Genomic DNA, 23,515 nt, shown 5'->3' on the forward strand with positions numbered 1-23,515 from the left:
GGTCCAGGTCTTTAGCGAGCGCGGCCAGTAGCGCCTGATGCGCTTCGTGTAGCTGCAGCGAGCCCGAGCCGAGACGCTCTGCGCCCTCGCTAATGATCTCCTCAGTGAGCAGAGTGAACACTAGCTGACCACGCACTTGTGACGTCACAGAACATACCGGTATCGGTCCTCGCGGTCTCTCGGTCCAGGTCCTTGGCGAGCGCGGCCAGGCGCTTTGTGTAGCTGCAGCGAGCCTAAGCTAAGACGCTCTGAGCCTTCACTGTTGATCTCCTCAGTGAGCAGAGTGAACACTAGCTGCCTACGGGCTTGCGACGTCACAGAACATACCGGTATCGGTCCTCGCGGTCTCTCGGTCCAGATCTTTCGCGAGCGCAGCCAGTAGCGCCTGATGCGCTTCGTGTAGCTGCAGCGAGACCGATCCGAGACGCTCTGCGCCCTCACTGATGATCTCCTCAGTAAGCAGGGTGAAAACTGTCGCTGCCTATGCACTAATGACGTCATATAACATACCGGTGTCAGTCCTCGCTGTCTCTCGGTCCAGATCTTTCGCGAGCGCAGCCAGTAGCGCCTGATGCGCTTCGTGTAGCTGCAACGAGCCCGAGCCGAGACGCTCTGAGCCTTCACTGTTGATCTCCTCAGTGAGCAGTGAACACTAGCTGCCTACGCACTTGTGACGTCATAATACATACCGGTGTCGGTCCTCGCGGTCTCTCGGTTCAGGTCCTTGGCGAGCGCGGCCAGGCGCTTTGTGTAGCTGCAGCGAGCCTGAGCTGAGACGCTCTGAGCCTTCACTGTTGATCTCCTCAGTGAGCAGAGTGAACACTAGCTGCCTACGGGCTTGCGACGTCACAGAACATACCGGTATCGGTCCTCGCGGTCTCTCGGTCCAGATCTTTCGCGAGCGCAGCCAGTAGCGCCTGGTGCGCTTCGTGTAGCTGCAGCGAGCCGGAGCCGAGACGCTCTGCGCCCTCGCTAATGATCTCCTCAGTGAGCAGAGTGAACACTAGCTGCCTACGGGCTTGTGACGTCACATAACATACCGGTATCAGTCCTCGCGGTCTCCCGGTCCAGATCCTTGGCGAGGGCGGCTAGCAACGCCTGGTGCGCTTCGTGTAATTGTAGTGAGCCCGAGCCGAGACGCTCTGCGCCCTCGCTGATGATCTCCTCAGTGAGCAGGGTGAATACTTCAGTAGCCAGTGTTATGTACTGGAACAAACATCGAATACCCAATTAAAAATAGGCACTAAACTAAGAATAAATTGAGCGAGCGACAGAAACAGACATGCCGTGAGGCTGTTAAAGATTCTAAGCGAAAATATTTTCATATTGGATAATACGACCGATTTATGAAGATTACCAGAATCTGGTTGAAAGTGTACGAGCACAAAACCCTCTGGCGCGGACTAGTCAGCTTTTGACCGTGTCGAGCGCCACGAATGTCGATTCCAACAATACTACTCCCGAACAGTAATAAAACTTATTGATATACTGACAAAGGTGACTGAGTTTCTTCCGCCACTGCTTCTCAGCACCAGCCCATATGTTGTCCCGAAGTGGTGGTAGGGTAAGCTATATTTGGGACGTGTATAAGTGCCCTGGAAAGGGCCTATGTACTGAATAAACTATTTGAATTCTTCTTCTTTTCGTGTCGACAACAAACCTACACAGTGTCAGCCAAAAACTCCGCCACAAGAGTGGCGTTGTCAGCAGCACTCATCAAATCCTCCTGAGTGCAGTTGCTTGGGCACTCAGGGCACGACATCAGGTGCAGGAAATTTGAATTTATTACTCACGGAATACGGCTCAGCTTTATCCGGCACTATGGCCTGGTGAGCGCGCGCGGGCGTGTCGCTCGCATCTTGACTGTCGCTGGCGGCAGCGCGGACTAGTCCGCTATTGTCAGTAATATCTGGCGCCACCAGGGTCGATTCGAACCATAACCCGAAGAGGGGTTCGCTGTCTGTTGATACAAGAAAGAAAATTGTCAAAATTTTAAATTATCAGGCGTCGTTTTGTCTCTTCAATGAATAAAAGGAGATTAGGAGACTGAGACTTTGCCCAGCAGTGGACGTCTTTTCGACTGAAACGAACGAACTAACGAAGGAGACTGAGATCCGTATTGCAAAACAACGCTCTAAACTCCTAAACTCGATTCAATCCCAGATAGACTCAATCATAAATTCTGTCCAGTGATTGGTCTAAATATTATTTTTTTTCAATGAAAAGCCTCTGTGGTTGACATTGAATCCAATTTTAATGTTCGTAAAAAGTGAAAGTGTTATTAAAATGTATTTTTAAAACTACCATTGATCATCATCATTTCAGCCAAAGGACTACCACTGCTGAAAATAGGCCTCCCCCAATGATTTCCATATTAAACGGTTGGTAGCGACTTGCATCCAGCGCCTTCCTGCTAACTTTATGAGGTGGTTGGTCTACCTTGTACGTCACACGCTGCGTTTTACCGATTATAATACGCGACTGTCAGTTATGTGTACTAAAAATCAAATAACTTATCAAAGATGCACTAACCGTCATCTGTCTCAGAATCCTCCGAGCAAAGTATCATGTCCTGGAAGTATACGGTGGAGTCGGAACGGTCGGGGTCGGCGTCCTGGTGTTGCTTCTGCACCACCGCTCGCTTCAGATTCGTGGCCTTGCGGTAGCACACTACGCCCAGGGCCACTAACAACTGTTGGACAATAAAGTATTGTATTAGAAATGGAAATTCTTCAATTGCTTCAAATGAAAATATGGTAATGCTGGTCGAAGCTAATGCCAAGACGTTTGCGTAAATATTTGTGCAAATATTTCTTATTCTTATGCCATTTTAATGTGAGATTTTTGGCGTGTATCAAAGGATGCAAATTATAAATACTCCTACATTATTTGCAAATATTTAGATACTATTTACTAGTTTATAATGTGCTGTATTTGTAAAAAATGTTCCAAAAATATTTACGAAATGTATGTCTAACTATGCAAAGATCTGTACACACATATGTGCAAACTTGGCACATGTGATAGGCATAAACATTGCGTATGGGCACTGAATGAAGATTCATCTATAAGAGTAAGTCAGTCCTTCCCCCTTTATCTTCCCAGACAGCAAGGCGCCCCCTGGCAGACAGCAAATCGCTCCCCGCCAGATATCCAGCCAGTCTCACCTGATGCAGCGGCGCGGCAGAAGCGAGCCGCAGCTCCCGTTGGTGCGCCGTGTGCTGCGCCAGGATGTGCAGCGGCGCGGGAGTGGCCTGCGAGCCGTCGCCGCTGCTCAACGCTTCGAGGCGCGCGTCAGATAGTAAGGCGCCTCCAGCCAGTCTCACCTGATGCAGCGGCGCGGCAGAAGCGAGCCGCAGCTCCCGTTGGTGCGCCGTGTGCTGCGCCAGGATGTGCAGCGGCGCGGGAGTGGCCTGCGAGCCGTCGCCGCTGCTCAACGCTTCGAGGCGCGCGTCAGATAGTAAGGCGCCTCCAGCCAGTCTCACCTGATGCAGCGGCGCGGCAGAAGCGAGCCGCAGCTCCCGTTGGTGCGCCGTGTGCTGCGCCAGGATGTGCAGCGGCGCGGGAGTGGCCTGCGAGCCGTCGCCGCTGCTCAACGCTTCGAGGCGCGCGTCAGATAGTAAGGCGCCTCCAGCCAGTCTCACCTGATGCAGCGGCGCGGCAGAAGCGAGCCGCAGCTCCCGTTGGTGCGCCGTGTGCTGCGCCAGGATGTGCAGCGGCGCGGGAGTGGCCTGCGAGCCGTCGCCGCTGCTCAACGCTTCGAGGCGCGCGTCAGATAGTAAGGCGCCTCCAGCCAGTCTCACCTGATGCAGCGGCGCGGCAGAAGCGAGCCGCAGCTCCCGTTGGTGCGCCGTGTGCTGCGCCAGGATGTGCAGCGGCGCGGGAGTGGCCTGCGAGCCGTCGCCGCTGCTCAACGCTTCGAGGCGCGCGTCAGATAGTAAGGCGCCTCCAGCCAGTCTCACCTGATGCAGCGGCGCGGCAGAAGCGAGCCGCAGCTCCCGTTGGTGCGCCGTGTGCTGCGCCAGGATGTGCAGCGGCGCGGGAGTGGCCTGCGAGCCGTCGCCGCTGCTCAATGCTTCCAGCCGCGCGTCAGATAGTAAGGCGCCGACCCACGAGAGGCACTTGCCGCCGAGGGCCACCCACACCACGCCGAGACCTTGTTGCCTGAATAATGAACGTATAAGGTCTTTAAAATCTACAGCAACCCAACCAATACTATTGATTTAGATAAATCTGCAATATTAGACAAAATAGTAACAGATCGACACAAATTCATCATCATCATTTCAGCGATAAGACGTCCATTGCTGAACACAGGCCTCCCACAATGATATCCAGATTGGCCGGTTGATAGCGACCTGTATCCAGCGCCATCCTGCAACCTTCATGGGGTCATCTCTCTACTTTGTGCAAGGACGTGCCACGCTACGCTGGCCAAACACAGTTTCTAGCGAGAGTAAATCTTACAAAAGCTCGCTTCCACCTTCGGCCTGATCGTCACTTACCATCAGGTGAGATACAGGCCAAGAGCTTCCTCGTTGTGGATAAAAAAAAAAAAAAAAAAAAAAAAATAGACATTTTGATATCAACATTCAACACGCTTATCAATAACTTACATTTTAGTCAGATTGTAGGGCCTCGAAGGAACCTTAGCGGGGCTCTTTCCAGGCGCGGTCGTAGGGCAAGGGGCGCCTGCCAGCGCGTGGTGAAGCCCACAAAGCAACACCCACCCACCGATCATGAGATGATTTTGGTATACCTAATAACAAAAAAAAGTAGCAGTGAAAAACCTAGATATACGAATCCTACTAAATTAAATTTAATACATTGCATGCCGTGGCAGCCTTTAATTAAGACAGCACTTAGTTTTAAGCACTATTAGTTATAGTAATTTCATGTATGCGTGTTTGTCTTGTTGGTTGTCCTAATAAATAAAATAAAAATAAATAAATAAAATAAATATCCTACTAAAAGTTTCTTAGGATAGTTGGATCGATTATCGTTTGTTACTCTTTCATTCTAAAACTACTGAAGGGATTTTGATGAAAATGTACAGAAGGTATATTGTTGTTTATACTTATGAACAATAACATATTGAATGTGTTTAAGCGAATTCTTTAGCTAAATTACCACGATAAGTGTCAAGTCATTTTTTCAGTGACAAATTGAATTTCACGCAGGCGGAGTCGCGGGCAAAATTTACAAAGTAATGTATTGGTATATGTGGATAAACAAAAGAATAAAGAACTTACGTATCCTCCAGCGCGAGTGGATTGCTTGAATATCTCTCCAACAGAGTTATAGAGGCTGAGTGCGCTCTCAACCAATGTCGCCGTTTGTTGTTCACTTTCTTCGTCTTTTGGATGAAGGGAAGCCTGTTTGAAAACAAAATAAGAGGAATGATAGCAACAACAAGTTCTTTTATTTAGGTTTTTGCAAGCTACAAAAAAAACTAGCTCAGTTCCAATTGGAACATTATGTTACACAGCGAAGGTAGATAGTATTTCGTAGTTATGGCTTATTATCAGACCTCCCTAACTCTAGTCAGCAGGAATGTAAGCCAAATCCTATATATTTTGCTTTTGGTAAATTGGGTCATCCTTCTGCAGTGGAGACTAAATGGCCTAATAATGGCTAATTATCTACCCGTATTCACAAACATTACTATGAGGTCTCACAGCGCGTGGGCGCACAGGGTCCCAAAAACCTATTCATAGACAAAACTTGAATGGCAGAGTGACACACCCTAACCAATCACAGAGCTCTATTCAACGCTGTGCGTTCGACTTCGCATAGCGTTGCTGCTTCACTTAAGTAAGCATCGTTTTTTACGGGTGTAAGTAAACCTACAAGTTATAAACTGCATTGTACTTATCAGAGCCTTACCTGGGCAGTGGCACACAGCAGCCAGGCTGCGCTGACGTCACTCAGCGTAGCGATGCGGTCAGATGTAAGCGGCTCAAGGCACGGCAGAGACAACGCCAGCCGGCATACGTGTACTTCGTTCACGAGGAAATGGAGCCTGGTGCGAAAAAATAAAGTTTAAGACGTTTTGTTTAACAAAGAAATTTAATTAAGAATAGTTGGATAGATATTTTGAATTTGGCGGTATGTTGTTGAAAACAACACGGAATGACTAAAGCTATGATGACATCATAAGCAAGTTCACAAAATAAGACTAAAGTGATGGCAGCGACGTGCTCACATTCAGCAACACGGAGCCGGGACGTAGCTCCATTAGTGACGCATCAACACAACACTGTCAACACTACTCACAGCGACGCGTCGGAGTTGAACTGGGGCGCCATAGCGGTCTCCTTGGCGCTCTGCCAGCGGTTCAGGTAGCGCTGCAGGCACGGCAGCGACGCGCTCACATTCAGCAACACGGAGCCGGCGCGACTCCATCAGTAGGGAGCCGCTAGTGACCCATCAACACAACACTACTCACAGCGACGCGTCGGAGTTGAACTGGGGCGCCATAGCGGTCTCCTTGGCGCTCTGCCAGCGGTCCAGGTAGCGCTGCAGGCACGGCAGCGACGCGCTCACATTCAGTAACACGGAGCCGGCGCGTCCCTCCATCANCAACACGGAGCCGGCGCGTAACTCCATCAGTAGCGAGCTGCATGTTGAGGCTACCCATTTCTGGAGATAAAAGAACCGATAAAGAACTGCTCTAGATGAAGGCAAGAAGAATTGGGACATAGTCAAACCAGTTATTTTTTTTGTATACAACCAAATCAGAAAACTTGCCTGACATCAGAAAGTTTAACTGTACTAACTATACAACTACATGCTACAGTCTATACAATGTATTTCAATAAAAATTGTGCTCTTAAGAGGGGTAAAAACTTAAGAGGGGTTAATGTAAAAACTAAAACTCATTATTCATTTTGACTAACCTTCATATCAATAAGGGCATGTTGTGTGTTATTCCCATCCTTAGCGCTCTCCAAGCTGTCTTTACTTCCCGGCGACAGGACGGCCGTAGCCGACGGCGCCTGCGGTGTCGCCACCGAACCCACAGGGTTACGCAGCGGGGTCGTCAGTTGTTCTAGCAACGCGTCAGAACGCCTCTGGGCATTCGATGGCGGCTGCTTCTCAGTTGTCGTGGCTTGAGACGCCAATGATGTGATCGGGCTCGGAATTACCGAGGATTTCGTCGTTTGGGAGTCTACAATGTAATGAGAGGGTAGTACAAATACAAATAGACTAATACAAACACAAAAGCAATGGCATGTCAGTAGCCTAAATGGCAACTCCCTAGGTGATAAGAATAAAGAAAATCTTTCATTGCAAATTGAAATCAATTTTAAATCACTGAACAAATTAACTAAATATTTACAGTAATAAGTTTCAAACTATTGACTATTCAAAAATTTACAAGATCTGACTTATAAATTAGTCTGTAGTCAATAGAAACTGTTCATAACTATCATTGGCATATTATCTGCATTAATAGGTAATACCTGAAATCAGCTAATGAATTAATCCAAAACTATCTATTACCTGGTACATTAACATGAGCTGGAAGTTTTGCACTCTTTAGTAGAGATGTCAATATTACTAGGTCTGCTTGAGGGTAACCCCCTCCTTCAATGCCACATAGTCCTACGATTGGCAGAAGCAGCTGTAAATAATGATTTTTTTCTGTTAATATTGAAAAATAGCAATAGGAGTTATAGTTATACCATTTTTTATGAACTTAACTAATAACAAACACTATAAATGTTATCTTTTAAGTAATGAGATACAAGACACAATAAAAATGTTATGGCTTGAGGCTCAACGGTAAGTCACATAGCGTTCTATTAAGTTTTTTTTTCTTTATCAGTGGAACTGAATATAAATGTTAAACGAACCTGTTTAATGGAAATATTAGGTGCAGCAGTAGTTGCTGTATCGTCACAGTTCAATCCGGCCTCAGAGAGCTTCTTGAGGATCTGTCGTAAGACCACCCTGAATGCATCTCTGGCTGTATTCAGCTGATCTGTTGGTACTAACACAAATACAAAACTTATTATTATCAAAGTCATACAAAACATTGTTGAAGTGTATACAAGCACAATTTTTAAATAAGGATACATAGCAAAGGGCTTATTTCACCACTTGCTGATAAAGACCCTAATAGAACTTGTCAGATAAATTGCAAATATTGATTTAATATGTCACACATAGTCATACACATATCAACAGTGTAGTCCTACTATCCATCAATATGTATTATAAAATGTGAAAGTTGTGAAGATGGATGTTTGTTACTCTTCTATGCACTGATCAAATGGTGAAGTTCCAGACAATCTTAAAATAATCAAGTCTCATCTGGATCCATGATAAAGCATGTAAAAGGTTAAATATTGTGAAATTTCCAATATGACTCATGTTGGAAAAAAACATCTTACAATACTAATTTTAAACACAATTCTAGGTGTGTTAGTTATTAATAATTAATAAACATAATACTTACAATTGGCTGCATTAACACTGATGAAATGTGAAGAGAGGCAGGCAAAGCATGTGTAGAACAAGTCGTAGATGTCTTCATGGTTTTGGAATTCAGTTTCACTGTGGAAAAAACATTTAAACACATTATTTAGGATATAAGTGCCCATACAATCCATATTGAAGTCGAGATTTTGAGGAATGATAGGGTAAGTCGTTGAGATTTTGAGAAATGAAAGAGCAAGTCATGTAAATTAAATTAACTGACTTCTATTCTACATAATTTTGGAGGGTACATGAAAATAAACTCCTCGTGCACCTTTTAACAACATGAATTGAAATGTGAGGGTAGAACGATTTGTCAATTAATTTTGGTAAAGCAGATCTATTGAAAGTAATTTTTAAAAGCTAATTCCAGAAAGATTTCTAAGGGGATTCCCATTACATTGTGGTTGGGTATATACGCAGTTTACAGCTAAGCAAAATATTGCAAACCATGTACATATTTTGGGAAATATATTGCATTGTTATAGTACGATTACACAAAAATATTTTAGGGTAAAAACAAAAATAAATAACTAGGCCGCTGACAAGGACTCCTTTATGAATCACTTTGCACTAATATTTAAACAAAATACAGGAAAATTATAGAAACTGACCTCTTGAGGATAGCTTGTATTATCTCCACGGCGTCATTTTTGTCAAAAAATGGCCCGTAGAGAGCTGTTAAAATTGGTTTTACAGTAGTCGACCATTCAATATTTCCTCCTGAAGCGGCCATTTTCGGGAGAATAATGATTTTTTTTGATGACTAGCGAGAAATGTCAAATCAACAGTCGCTGTCAATTTTTTTGTGTTGTGGCAGCACTGGTAAAAGTGGTAAAACTGGTAATTTTCCCTAGGGAGTGTCGCGTCGTGATGGCGATGGTGGAAATGGAATGAATGAATGGGGTGAATGGCGCCGGTATTTCTCTCCTCTAGTCCTCTCTGGCTCAGCTACCAGAATGTCTTTTTTAAAAGAAAAAACGTCAATGTCAATTTTGACATATTGTTGCTGTTTCCTTTCTGCATCGCGTCCTAAAAATTCTTAATATTTCTGAATTGCTTCCAATAAAATTGCTAAAATGTCTCAAGACCCACCCAAAAAGCGAAAATTATCCACTGAAAATGGCACAGATTCAAACGGTATTTCTTGCACTACTGTTACCATTATAACCTGTTGTTATGTACCTTGCTACAATGCTTCTATTTTTCAGGACCATCAGCGAAAACATTGCACATACAGTGCCCCTATTTAGATACAATCAATAGACATGTCCTAGATTTTGATTTTGAGAAGCTATGTTCTGTTTCATTGACTAGGATCAATGTTTATGCTTGCCTTGTTTGTGGGAAGTATTTTCAGGTAAATACTCTATTTATTAAGCTTTAAACTCGATATTACACCCTATAAGAATCTCAATATTACGTGAAAACTGACCTTTATGTTTTCTATTTTTGTTTTTCTAGGGTCGAGGTACGAATACTCATGCCTACACCCATTCCGTGGCTGATGGCCATCATGTATTTCTCAATTTACACACTCTGAAGTTTTATTGTCTTCCTGACAACTATGAGGTTATTGGTAAGTTAATTGTATGATGCGATAATGGAATGATGCAGTTAATATATTTTTAATGCAATGATTTTCTATCCATTTACAGATTCATCGCTCAATGACATAAAATATGTTCTGAACCCAATCTTCAGTACTGAGCAGATCAGGCAGTTAGATACGGACACTAAGATGTCAAGAGCCATCGACGGCACTATGTACATGCCGGGCATTGTAGGCCTCAACAACATAAAGGCCAATGATTACTGCAATGTCATTTTACAGGTAAGCCAGACTAAATATTGTTTTCAATCAACTAGATCAAGTTGATATTATATTTATTTACCAAATGATTTCAGCCAGTATGTTTATTTAAAGCTAAGAAAAGTGGACTAATTATTCTAAATGTTCCAGTGCCTGTCCCAAGTACGACCTCTCAGAAACTACTTTTTGCGTGAAGAGAACTACGCGAACGTAAAGAGGCCTCCTGGTGACTCCATGTTCTTGCTGGTGCAGCGGTTTGGAGAGCTGCTCAGGAAGCTGTGGAACCCTCGAGCTTTCAAAGCTCATGTGTCCCCTCATGAGATGTTACAGGCTGTTGTGTTGTGGTCGAAGAAAAGGTTTCAGTTTATAAAACAAAGTAAGAAATATGGACATTTTTTATTAACAGTAAAAGATGTTTACTGATCAAATGCACCTGTATTTGTTGAAGTAAAACAAGACTTCTTTCAATTTTCTTTCTTAGTTTTGATCAATGCTAATTTTACTTTGTTGTCTTTCTCTTTTTAATTTCACAGGTGATCCTATCGACTTCTTGTCCTGGTTTCTCAACACATTGCACATGGCATTGAATGGAACAAAGAAAGCCAACAGCTCAATAATCTACAAATCATTCCTTGGGCACATGAGAATATACACAAGGTATGAAATCTTTGGTTTGTTTTCTTTAATCTAATAAGATATGTCTAAGCCAGTGGTTCTTAACCGGTGGTCCGCGGACCACTGGTGGTCCCTGGAGGCATTCCAAGTAGTCCGCGAAGACATCGTAATAAACAAGTGACGTGACGTGATGAGTCGAGTCAACACAACGCAAACGGCGCACAGTGGGCGACAAATCGACCTCCCCGTTCATAGGATTTTGAAAAAACAAAGTGGTCCCTGACAAGACAGAAATTTGGTAAAATGGTCCATCGTCACTTAAAGGTTAAGAACCACTGGTCTAAGCCAATACAACTTTTATGTAGGTACTTTGAAATAAATTTGATTTTGCTTTTTTCAGAAAATTACCGCCTCCCGATGCTGATGATGCTGCCAAAGTAGACCTGAGTAGTGAAGAGTATAGTGAAATGATTACCGAGTCGCCATTCCTGTACCTGACATGCGACTTACCGCCAACTCCTCTCTTCACAGATGAGTTCAGAGAAAACATCATTCCTCAAGTAAATACATTGAGTCACATTATTATCTTTTTCTATTTATATGTAAATGATGACTATAAATGGGCTCTGTTTTCAGGTAAACCTGTATCAATTGCTTTCAAAGTTCAATGGGCAGTCATCAAAGGAATACAAAACATACAAGGAGAATTTCTTAAAACGTTTTGAAATAACGCAACTCCCGCCGTATTTGATACTGTACATAAAGAGGTTTACGAAAAACACTTTCTTCGTAGAAAAGAACCCAACTGTTGTGAATTTTCCAGTAAAGTGAGTTTACATGTTTTTCTAATCAGAAAAAAAATTATACCATCTGTGTGTATGTGAAACACATAAGTTAACTTTGAAGTAAGCATTGTATATTCCGACTTTCAGAAACGTTGATTTCGGCGACATTCTGACGCCCGAAGTGAAGGCGAAACATAACGGAAAGACAACATATGAGCTGGTTGGCAACATTGTACACGATGGATCGCCAGAGAAAGGCACATACAGGGCTCATGTTCTTCACAAACCTACCCAGCAATGGTAATATTTTAGCATCAAAGTATATTCAAGATAACATTGATATTATTTGCTCTGTGGGATAAGAACTCCCTATTACTCCCAAAGCCATTATTGAAAATTGTAGTGTCAATAAATAGTGTATTATTATTGTTTCAGGTATGAAATGCAAGATTTGCATGTTACCAGTATACTTCCACAAATGATTACACTTACAGAAGCGTACATCCAAATATATGAGTTAAAGCAGGACTGAATAGTGTGCATTTTAATGTTAATGTATTGTAAGAGTAAAGTGATAAATAAAATGATATAATGTCGCTATTACCATTTTTATTTATTGAATATACAAATTACAGATATTACTGAATTTCATTTAACAAACTGTGGCCTTTGGAATGGACCTTTACACTTATAACGAACTAATAATTATGACAATATCATATCATATTTTATAAATATGAGAAATATATTAGATAAAATTACAATATAAAATTTACTATGCATTGACACAGTTTGGAAAATGATTCAAATTCAATTTACATCACTTATAAAAAGAAAATGCAATATAAACAGTTCAGTCACAGGTTTGACGACTATTACACTAAAGGGAATGGGGTATGCATTACATTGACATGATTATTCATTTGACGAGCAAGCACGATTTCATAGACACTGCAGGGACATTCAAGTAAGAGTGACTGAACTATCTATGTTAACACTTAGTTGAGCTAGTGGCTCTCTCCTTTCTTGCCCGCCACGCGTTTGAACTCTCCCATATTTGTGGTTGAGATTGGTGAGCCGTAGAATGCGAGATGGTCTATTTGTGACACATCTCCTCCAGACTGGTTATCCTTGATAAACAGTTGAATGTTCTGGACGTTCTGGAACTTCACAAACTTGAGAGGCACTGGGTTTCCTTCCAAGTCGCTTGGAGTAAACCTGTAAAAGAAAATAATATTTAGAAAGATTGAAGAAGATGCAGTTTAGTGTTATGCACTAGAATATTTAATAAAGAGTTGAACTATGAATGAAACTGAAAACTCATTCAATCACAAGTTGTGGCTGATTTCAAAGCAATTACATGTGATGAGCCACATACAATGTAAAAGATAGAACATAGTGATATCTAAAAACATAAATTAGGGACTTACTCCAAATCTTGCACAGATGAATTTCCAGAAGCCTGGTCGAAGTCCAGTGTCCTGGGCTGGTTGATGAAAAGTTTTACAGTCTTGGGCCCCTTGTCTGCTGGGCCTTTGATCTTTAGAGAGTGAAGTTTCACCAACTGAAAAAGAATAAGACAGCACATCAATAACTGAACTATGTCCCATTTTGTTGGTACTTGATTGGTTAAAATACTCTTTACACAGTTTGCTATAAAGTCTTTAGTAATAAAGGAATATTCTTAAAAATATGTTTAAATAAAACTGACCTGATTAAAAGAAATGTTGATTATTAGCTGCTCATCACAGTCACTGGCCAAGTAGCCACCTCCGCTGGTGAGGGCATGCGCTAGCGGATGGTCGTCCGCTTCGTTCAAGCACTCACACTCGCTCTTGGTTATAAATGTTCCAAGGTCCATCTGGTGAAGAAAGTAAATAAATTAACATAACATTTAGAAATTATTATCAGTTATTATAGATTTACACAGTTATTAGACGGAATACTTACATGACCGGCAACCGCATTGTCTTCTTCACCATCAGTCTCCGTTCCATAATATTGCCTAACTTTATTTTCTAAAGTCCCGGGGTCAGCACCTTGTAGCCGGTCAATCTTTGTCTGGAATAGGCACAATTTTATTCTAATGAGTATCTTATTGGATAAAAAAATACTATTTATCTACATACTCAAAAGGGTCAACTTCGGTTTTACAGATTTTTAAAAAGGTTTTAACTACAATTATTGAATTTGTAGTAATAACAACATACTCTGTTTCTATAGAACACGAACGTAGGCATCGCACTGACGCCTTGAGCACTAGCGGTTTCCGCACATCTGTCTACATCAACTTTTAGGAACACGGCTCTTGGAAACTTCGCTGGGAGCTGCTCGAAGAAGGGCGCAATCCGCTGGCATGGTGCACACCTATCGAAACACCATACAAAACTTAGAAAATTCAAAAACTCCGACGATGACTCGATGGTTTTGAACGTGGGCAGGTTAACTTACCAAGACGCTGTAAAATCCACGACAACTAGTTTTGTCCCGGCATTAGCCATTTCCGATTGAAAATGGGCTTCATTTTCAATAGCTGTGACTAGTCCCATTATTTCTGAGAATAAATTGAAAATAATTCAGAAACCGAAACGAAAATGACAACAACCGAGAATGATACAGACTTCAAAATGGTTGACAACTTGACAGATGATGAAACAGATTATAAATTGCGTACAGATTTTTGGGTTGATTTTAGGAAAGGCGTCAATTCTAAGCAATAGAGTGTAAAAAATCAACATACTGTTCCTCTCCTTTCGAGTTTTCCTTGGCAGGGGTCTTCGTTTCATTTCAACAGGCTCTTACTTGTGGGATACAGGTGATTTTACCTTTTGCGCATGCGTCCTAGGTACCAATGGAATGGACGCACGCTGACCCCTACCCCTGTGCAGTGTGCAACAGTAGAGTACTTATTGTATATCTGTGTCTGCTGTGTGCATGTATTTGCATCCTCCAGTCCCACACAGATGCCGGGTAATTGAATAGGTCATGCAGCTGTTTATTCAGCATGCAAGGCGAAATTGCTTTTATTACAAGATAAATCTATTCTGATTCGCAGAATAAGATTCGGCGGATGGTGTTCAGTGGTCTATCTGCTGTCTGAGGGTAATTAAAATTTTACACTTGGAACTAAACAAACTAAAAATAAGTAATGAAATAGTTCATTCCCGATCCTAAATTACTCATAATAATAACAGGGTATAAAAGGCGAACTTAATGCCATAATGACATTTTCTTCCAGTAAACCCTTGGTTTAAAATATTCTTCATACCTACTTATTTATCTCTCTTCTCTTATCTCGATGCTATCTATAATTATTTACTTAATGAATCTTTACTTATTGTTCACCCAGTACTTAGTCATTGTTATTTGGTGCCATTCTCAACAATTGCTCTAAATATTTATTCAGGGGAAATGATAATATCAATTTTATTTGACCAGCGCTAATTCAATATTGTAGGACGAGGTTTTCTCTTTGTAACTCGTTCATCATCATCATCATCTCAGCCATATGACGTCCACTGCTGAACATAGGCTCGGTAGCGGCCTGCGTCCAGCGCCTTTCTGCTACCTTTATGATGTCGTCGGATCACCTTGTGGGTAAACGTCCCACGCTGTGTTTTCCGGTACGTGGCCTCCACTCTTGCTGCCCCATCGGCCGTCAGTTCTGCGTAGGCACTATGTGCCCTGCCCATTGCCACTTCAGCTTGCTAATCCGTCGGGCTATGACTTTAGTTCGTTTACCCTTCAAGCGGGCGCGCGGTCTTTTGTAACGGCAGCGGTCGCGCGTAAACGAAAAGACCTATGGGGTCTAGTAAATAAATAAAGCACTTATTTTCCAATAATCATTTATTATTTTGTACGCAGATATATTTTGATTGTATTTAAGTCTTTAGTAATTTGAATTAAGTTAAAGAAACTTATGAGCAGCGCGCGNGTGTAAAATATGTTTAAATAAGCATGCACAAAAATGTAGATATAATTTTAGATGTTCCGTATGCAAAGAGAATTCGCATAATTCTTTAATACATAATAATTCATTTCAACAATCAAAACCTGTACATAATATTAATTCATTGCATGCATCTAACTCTGTAAATAATCATTTATGTGAATTTGAAACTGTACATACTCATACAAATAGTAATACAAAAATTGTGTTTCCCACTAAATATACACAAATGCAAAATATGACAAAAATGCCTCATGTCTTCAAGACTGTAGACTCAGGGAGCCAAGACAAGACATATTATAATACAAAAACTTTTCATACATTGTTTCAAGGACTGGGTCTAAGTGACTCTGATCCACTGTACGCTAATAAATGACCATAGTTGTACTCCAGGCCAAAATGAGTCTCGTCTTTATGTAAATTAATTGCTTTTACATTTATTATCTTTTTATTTTATACAAGTGAGGAAACTAGAACCAAGTTTAGTGTTATTCATATTAGCTTATTAATTTTCGATATGAATGTTAAGTGTGTTTTTGTGTTTGTTCTAATTGCTTATGTGTTAGTTCTGATACAATTCGAAAATATAATGTTATACATAGACCGGTACCTACATTTTTCAGAGATTGTTAAAATGTAGGTTTCATAAAATGTCTTGATTATAATTGAAATGTTATCTTTCTTATTTGATTTCAAAAATTTATTGCAAGAGGGTATTCTCTTCATTATAATGTTATTATTTGTTTAATTCATATCTATTAATTTAATTGTAATGCGTGTCGCATTCCGCGCGCGGACTATGTTGAGAACCAACAAAAGAGTTTTTAGTGTTTTTTACTTTTTCTTCTAAAACAAAATAAATTTTACTTCTTCACTTTGACAGCTAAAAGAAAGTCGTTTTATTCATACATTTTATACATATTTTAATACATTATTCAGTAATACAATAATTAATTTATGTCATAAGCAACACTGACTAATTCACAACCTTTCTATACATAATGATATTCATCTTATCATAATACACAAAATTACTTTATTGTTCACAGAGGAGACACAATAGATTTAAAGTCACATTTGATTGCCGGGTATAAAGTTCTTAACATTAAAAGTAAAATATTGTAGGTACATCATCATTATAAAGGACTCACCTTCCCGCTCTTGACGTTATCAGCGACCGCAGCAGCATACTGCGGCATGCCCAGCGCCAGTTCCAGCCAGGCGATGATGGCTGGCGCCCTCCATCGAGATAGAGGAAGCGAAGCTGCCTCCCGGAGCGCTGCCTCGCTGCCGAGCGGCGACCAAGCGCGCGCTGTGCTGCCAGTGCCGGCGTAGACCGGCTCTGTTGGAAAATTGAAATTCGAATCGTCCTATTCTAAATTCAAAATCTTCTTTCTTGTGGCGCGCTATGCTGCCAGTGCTGGCATAGACCGGCTCAGTTGGAGAATTTGAGATTCGAATTTTAGGTGTTCTAAATTTAAAAATATTTGTTTTTTCTATGGCTTGCGCGCCCTTATCCAGTGACATTGTAAATCAAAATCTGTACTTGAAATTGAGCATCATTGCCACTTTTTAATGTGAACTCTTGTAGACTATCCAGTTTGCTGGTTCACGCGGTTTATACCAACGCCAACTGTGATATCTACTTAGTCTCGTTTAGAGGCAAATTAATGTTTTAGAGGCTAGGTAATTAAAGTTACAATTTATTATTTTAGCTGTTACAAATGTCGTGCTAGGGCGATATTTTGCTTAGATGTAGCCATTGTTATAAAAGTATGCCTATGAGTAGCTGGGTTTCAAAAGCTGTGCTCTTTATGCGACTCAATAATACCTAATTATTACAATGACTTTACAGAAGAAAATAAATTAGTTATTTGTCTACATTATAAAACTGCTAGAAAAAATATTATTAGTCGGCAAATGTTTAATCATTAACATAATATTCCAGAAGAACATCTTCAACATAAAGTTAACGCCACTCACCACTTTCATGGCCGCTGACAGCCGCACTGCCGGACTTGGTGCGATGCCTGCTTCGCGCGAAGACTCGCGAGATGGACCCCCAAGCGGACCCACGACCGCGGCCCCCCTTGCCCCCTCCGGCCCGCGTCCTCATGCCCCCCACTAGAGCCGCCTCGCATTCACCAGGGCTTGACAGCTGCTCAACTGACCTGCACAACACGCTTTAGCTTAAGTTGCACCGCCATTTTAACTGGTCATCCCAGTACGTAACCAAAGACATCGTGTCAACGATTTCACCATAGTCTGACACCAGAGGTTTAGAGCTCACTTGTTACAAACCTGCATGTTTATTACGGATCTATGATGGATTTTTTCTACAGAGGTACTTACTTTTTTATTTTACGACAAGTTTTTGCTTCTGATTAAGCTATCTGTTACTTTCATTCCAGAATTATGAAAAGGAGTTCAAAGACCTTTTGCGTAATATGGATTCACCATTTTCTTTTATCACGTAGAGGCTGTCATAGCAACTGAGGTTAAGTTATAATTTATAAATGATGAAAGGGAAATCATACAATAACAGTTAATGAATGCTAGGGAAATACAGTGGACAAGCTATGTTGGGCATTTCGCAACAAAACTCATTGGCTTTTAACCGTGTTTGCTATCCAATTGCACACATGACATGCAGTTATCGTGTTAACTTCCCATCACTAGTTGGATTAAATAACATGCAAAAGCTCAATATCAGCTTGATAAAACAATAATTTGTTTTAATGGTTTTCAATGTTAATTGCATTTTAATTATGTAATGTTAAATCCAGTATTACTGAAAGTCTCTTTAACTACAAAAATATAGTAGTTCACTAAAAATTTCAAATTATTTATTTAGAGGTACATAACAGCCGTTATCATTCTGTAAAATATTTTAAGTCTGCCTGGGAGTCATAAAAGGCATTAAATGTAACGAGTATGTTCAACCTACACAATAAACCCTACTCTCTAGAGTTCGTGCCTGTAAATTGGATATTTAAAGCACCTGTATAAGCCTGTAAGCCTCTCTGATGATAAAAATAACAATGAAGGCAGGTATTTTGTTTAAGTACAGAATTTCTAAGAACACATCAAATTAAAATAAAGTTAACTTTATTATCACAATAATACCTAGGTTATCTACATGTTAATGTAGTTGCGGCGAGATACCCTAAAAGGGATGTGGCTTTAAAAGTATTATCGTTTATTAAAGCAACAAAGTAAAGGTAAGGGCTCGTTTCGTCACTCATATCAAGTCCATGGAGATATAATATACGGAAGTGCGCGCGCACGTAGCGACGTGACAGTGACAGAAACTTTTTTGTCACCTCCATATAGATGACCCACGCTGAACTGACCCACCAAACTCAATGACAGGGGGGCGCTACCATCGTTCAACTATATGGTTTCCAACATGGCAAAAATCTGAACCAGCGATCCAGTATTGACGGTGGCGCCCCACTGTCAATGTCATCGACAGGACAGTCCAGTATTTTGGAACTATACATCTCTATGCGAGTGACGAAACAGTCACGGTAACAAAAGTCACATGTGCGCGCGATCCTTAAAATTCTCGTCTCTACTATAAATGACACCTCGGCTCTTAGCTGGAGTCTACTGAAGCTCTAGAATAGTTTAGTGCGTCCATACAGATGACCAATTAAGATAGATGGAGGCGTATTACCAAACTCGATTACAGTCAAGTTATCAATCTACCCTGAAACGTTTGACAAGATAATTCAATCATGACCCACTTTTCGTCCTTTCCATAGCAATTATAGATTATGATCATCCTTTCTAATAAATGTCAGCAATCGGGTCAGGGCAGTTGTGATGGTCACTCATCTAAATATGTCCTCAGAAGGTGTTCCTTAGCTTTTAGCAAAGACGACTGACGAAAACAGACCTATCTAACCAATCTTTCGTGCACATAGCTTATGATCGCAGTCTGTAGAGGAACACTATAATGTTGTCGCGATCCTCATTAGTGAGGGACCGAGGAAGAAGAAGAACCGAACTTTAAACCAGTGAATGTACAACTCACGACTTTTCGTAAAACTGTAATTAATAACGGAGATTTTAACAAGGTATAACGGGAACAGAGATAAAACATTTACGATAAAATAATTCCGTTACACGAGAAATGGGAAGCCAATATTAATAATTACTTCCAACGTTAACGAATGGAAAAGTATAAGTACACACAGCGACCGTTGCTTTTAATTACAATGTATTCATAATTTAAAATAATGGATGTATAACCATTGGGAAGAGAATAAACGTGATTTTGGAAATTCTCGGAACGTCAGTAATTCTGTGGAGTTCCAGCTTACACTGAACAATGATTCCGGTAAATTACTCTAAGTAATTTACAATCCTTATACATAATACGAAATTTAACTGAGTTCGTTGAAAGTTCATCTATAGTATACCTACTGGCTGGTTTTTCGTTTGTTTTTCCACTGTATTCAGAGTTTGAGAGAACACCTTTTATTTTAAACTAAAGTCAATAAATTAATTACGTAAACTTACCTGGAGAGAGACCCAGCATCGATGGAGCGCGTGAACGGAGACGCACTGTTGTGTGGCGAGAGAGTAGGGCTGCAATCCCGAGGGGTGCTCACTGACAAAATAAGTTATTACGTATTATAAAAATAAAAAATTTGGCATATTGGATATAGTACCTAATAATTAATTTAATAATAATAATAATAGCCTCTTCGTGTTGGATCTGTATCCCCACGAACGCCTTCCAAAAGGACCAGCCTCCGCGCCGTGCTTATCCACAGGAGAGATAAAAATAATTGAATTATTATTGTTATTATACTAGAATGAGAGATCTCAAAATCTATCTCAAGCATTAGTAGACGAAAAGTTTAATAGACAGGGATGAATGTTAAGTATTCCTTTTAATATAATGTAAGTAGATCTCTGATAGACATAACTCTCATTTTAATTCAAAATACATAAAAAGCTGAACCCACCAAATATTATCGCTTTTAGGTATGGTATTTTGAACTTTATTGGCAGTAGGAAATGTTATAAAACGTTCATACAAAAGCTTTTATCAGAAAATAAAATCTATTGTCCTACTTTCGTAGCCCACAGACCATAAAAGCCACTGGCTTATTTTTACGCGTTGAAAAATACAGTAACAAAAACACTTTATATGTCACATACAATAAATATCGCGTACGGGGCACTTATCTAGCGATGTCATCGCTCGCCATATAAACGACCCAATCTCATCGTTAAGTAAGGCTTTCTCTGTAATAAAACGGTTGTCTCGTAAGCGGATTTCCACCGCATTTTTGCCTTAAAACGCCCTTTGATAACAGTGGCTCGATGAACTCTCTAATAATCAAATAGATACGATTCTCGCAAAGTGCTCACGGAAAAATTGCTTCGTCGTTAGCAAGGCTCCGAAATAATTTCGTTTCATGTTTATTTGAGGGCAAATAACGATTTGTTTGATGAGCCTGTTAAAACACTGGGATTTTTCGAGGACTTGTTTTACGGTTGGGCGAATATCGTTTCGTTGAAATGAATCGGAGAATCGAATATAGTGACAATGCACTCGGCGCGGTGTAATGATATTATGGCTCTCGAGTCAAGTGGGCTTTACTCGAATCCATCAAATTAACACAAGTGCTGTCTGTATTGCGTTCTCAATTGCGAGAATAAAATGCTGTTACGGTAATTAAAATAAACGTAAAGCACGATGAATAAAAGGAATAAAACTTCTCCTGCTTGCGCGTTGTATGGAAAATCGATAATCTTTTCCTATCTCGTTGACTTTAAAAGGTCTCATTAGAGTTTGATGAATGACTGTTCGAACGATTTATCAATGTCTCGCAGGTGGCATAGGTGCCGACACATTACCAAGGATCTTCGTGTGTGAGCAACTTTTATTTACCTGTGCTATTGAAAACGATTAGGTACGTATATTGTTACTTGTTAGTTTTTATAGGTAACTAGACATCAATATTATCACTGAAATTCAAAATTCACTAGAAGTTAGGCCTTACGTTGGTATATGTGGTGAGCAGACGAGACCAAAGAAATGGCATCGGTGTCGTACGCATCTATGGTCGGAGGAGCGCCTTCGGCCGTGGAGTCTGACAGGTTCCCGCCGCAGACGGAGGTGGCGCCACCGTCGCTGCTACCTGTTACTGACAAGTAAGGGCTCACTAAAGTATACTCTACGAAGTGTTATCTGCAGCTCGAGAGTCTACCCGCCGCTGGACATGGGCCTGCTTCACTTATAAATCATCCATCATTGTGCAAAAACCAGTGTCAACAATAAAACAACTCATCGTGACGTACATTTGGTGCGCTGCAATGACAACATTTGTTGTTTATCAAAACTTTCAATAACAAAATATTCTTAACTTAAAGTTGCTGATTTGTCCGACGGCAGTGAAAAAGAAGTATGAAAAAGAGGAGAATTTACCAGTGATGATTACAAATCTGTACCTACTATTATTACTTATTAGATTGAAAAGCGATGCATGATGGGTGTCTTATAGTAAAATGGCTTTGTGCAAACAATAAATCACAGTTATGATGAAAAAAAAAAAGATTACTCTTACTACCTCTAACACCAGAGTCGGCACTGCAGCTGCCCCTATCGCCGATCATCCCCGAAGGTCCCAGCATCATTGGAGGACCTATGCCGAGAGAGGCGACGCTCTCTCCCTCTGATAGACAACCGGCAGCTTGGAGCTGTCTTCGAGCCTGGTAAAAAACCAAAAGAAATAAATAACACTCTAGGTTACACACCAAATGGTACAATACAGGTAAAAGCTATTTTCCACTAGATCCTATCATAGAGCGGTTCGTTGTTCTGTTACAAATAATGCTCTAGTTTATACTCACCTTAAAGTAAGTATAATATAAAATATATTTTTTATACTTGCGCTAATATAAACGTCACAATAAACCTAAAAAATAACAAACTCGGTGGAACATAACATTTCTAAAATTCTAGTTTGAAAATTGTGACTGCGATAGCCATTTTGTTGAAAGGCTTTTCAATTAAAATCTCATTGTCCCACAACGAAATTGGGTGTTTGGCAATATAGGTACAACAGATTCAATTTACACAAAGGTTCTATTGGAGAAGCATAACAATATTCCACTTTAAAAGGTAGGTACGCTAACTTCATGTTTAATCAAAGAAAGAGTTAAAATATAAAACAAAAGAGTGCTAAACTTCATAAAATAAAAAGAAAAAGTGAAACAAAAGAGCATCGTGAATAAAAATAAAAATTGAAAACTCTCAAGATAATGTTTTCAAGAAGGAACGAGTAAGAGTCCTTGCTAACGCAAATGGCTGCAAAAGCTCAGCAAACATTATGGTCTCATCCAATTATTATTAGGCATTATTCCGTATTATTGATTTCCGACCCGTTTCATGATTCAATTAATTTGGATTGGGGTTTAATTTGGACAGGATTTGGCCTCTCAACGGGGACACGCCGCTTTAACGAGCCTAATATAAGCGTAATGAGCTTTGCGCTAATAAACGGATTTAATGGTTTCGAGGTGTATATTGCAATATAATGTACAAATCCACTTGCAATTACAATTATAATAATCACTCAATCAATTATACTGGTCCACAAATAAAAAGGTTCGGTTAGAAAATCCTCTATAATATCTTCAAAAGTATCTGACCTAGCTTTATGACTCAAAACATACTGGAGTACAGTCCTATCAACTTAAGCTGAGAATTGCATTTGTGTGAGTGATCGCCAAAAGTACCGTTAGTAAAACACATACAAATAAAATTAATGTTTTATAAAAAGGAAGTCTATAAAACACTTGCTACCAATTGGGCCGATGTAACGACACTTGACACATCCTTTTAAA

The 23,515-nt window shown here is 40.6% G+C and overlaps 4 protein-coding genes across 9 annotated transcripts in view; 1 reads left to right on the forward strand and 3 right to left on the reverse strand.

Annotated features, from left to right (window-relative positions):
• The window catches only part of LOC114363167 (E3 ubiquitin-protein ligase-like protein poe), a 63,035-nt gene extending 53,789 nt beyond the window's left edge, over nt 1-9,246 (reverse strand). Inside the window, exons 1-13 of the mRNA XM_028318814.1 lie at nt 9,099-9,246; nt 8,465-8,562; nt 7,860-7,996; nt 7,507-7,627; nt 6,900-7,171; nt 6,449-6,642; nt 5,887-6,022; nt 5,253-5,375; nt 4,617-4,759; nt 3,963-4,164; nt 2,533-2,692; nt 1,794-1,960; nt 1,041-1,206 (exon numbers count right to left, since the gene is read on the reverse strand). Coding sequence (XP_028174615.1) covers nt 1,041-1,206; nt 1,794-1,960; nt 2,533-2,692; nt 3,963-4,164; nt 4,617-4,759; nt 5,253-5,375; nt 5,887-6,022; nt 6,449-6,642; nt 6,900-7,171; nt 7,507-7,627; nt 7,860-7,996; nt 8,465-8,562; nt 9,099-9,220 — 2,041 coding nt within the window. The 5' untranslated portion in view covers nt 9,221-9,246. The remainder of the gene's footprint in view (nt 1-1,040; nt 1,207-1,793; nt 1,961-2,532; nt 2,693-3,962; nt 4,165-4,616; nt 4,760-5,252; nt 5,376-5,886; nt 6,023-6,448; nt 6,643-6,899; nt 7,172-7,506; nt 7,628-7,859; nt 7,997-8,464; nt 8,563-9,098) is intronic.
• A 244-nt stretch (nt 9,247-9,490) lies between these two features.
• Nucleotides 9,491-12,386, forward strand: Usp39 (ubiquitin specific protease 39). The gene is made up of 10 exons (XM_028318826.1): nt 9,491-9,624; nt 9,696-9,844; nt 9,949-10,063; nt 10,143-10,318; nt 10,448-10,673; nt 10,831-10,954; nt 11,313-11,472; nt 11,549-11,739; nt 11,845-11,997; nt 12,133-12,386. Exons 1-10 carry the CDS (start codon nt 9,564-9,566, stop codon nt 12,227-12,229), a joined length of 1,452 nt encoding a protein of 483 aa, XP_028174627.1. The 5' UTR covers nt 9,491-9,563; the 3' UTR covers nt 12,230-12,386.
• Nucleotides 12,290-14,332, reverse strand: Txl (Thioredoxin-like). Its single transcript, XM_028318833.1, has 6 exons — nt 14,149-14,332; nt 13,908-14,064; nt 13,648-13,758; nt 13,409-13,558; nt 13,128-13,261; nt 12,290-12,915 (listed from the first exon to the last, which is right to left on the reverse strand). Exons 1-6 carry the CDS (start codon nt 14,244-14,246, stop codon nt 12,705-12,707), a joined length of 861 nt encoding a protein of 286 aa, XP_028174634.1. The 5' UTR covers nt 14,247-14,332; the 3' UTR covers nt 12,290-12,704.
• A 2,450-nt stretch (nt 14,333-16,782) lies between these two features.
• The window catches only part of Liprin-gamma (liprin protein kazrin), a 110,648-nt gene continuing 103,915 nt past the window's right edge, over nt 16,783-23,515 (reverse strand). For 3 of the 6 annotated variants that reach the window (XM_028318852.1, XM_028318861.1, XM_028318844.1), the window contains exons 10-14: nt 22,237-22,378; nt 21,670-21,831; nt 20,174-20,264; nt 17,630-17,817; nt 16,783-16,988 (exon numbers count right to left, since the gene is read on the reverse strand). In XM_028318852.1, the coding sequence (XP_028174653.1) occupies nt 16,783-16,988; nt 17,630-17,817; nt 20,174-20,264; nt 21,670-21,831; nt 22,237-22,378 (789 nt within the window). The remainder of the gene's footprint in view (nt 16,989-17,629; nt 17,818-20,173; nt 20,265-21,669; nt 21,832-22,236; nt 22,379-23,515) is intronic. The other 3 variants (XM_028318875.1, XM_028318868.1, XM_028318883.1) reach the window with 2 other exon arrangements.

The sequence above is a fragment of the Ostrinia furnacalis genome, unplaced genomic scaffold, assembly GCF_004193835.3.
Source record: "Ostrinia furnacalis isolate ACB-3 unplaced genomic scaffold, ASM419383v2 OfSCF0397, whole genome shotgun sequence".
NCBI classification, from domain to species: domain Eukaryota; kingdom Metazoa; phylum Arthropoda; class Insecta; order Lepidoptera; family Crambidae; genus Ostrinia; species Ostrinia furnacalis.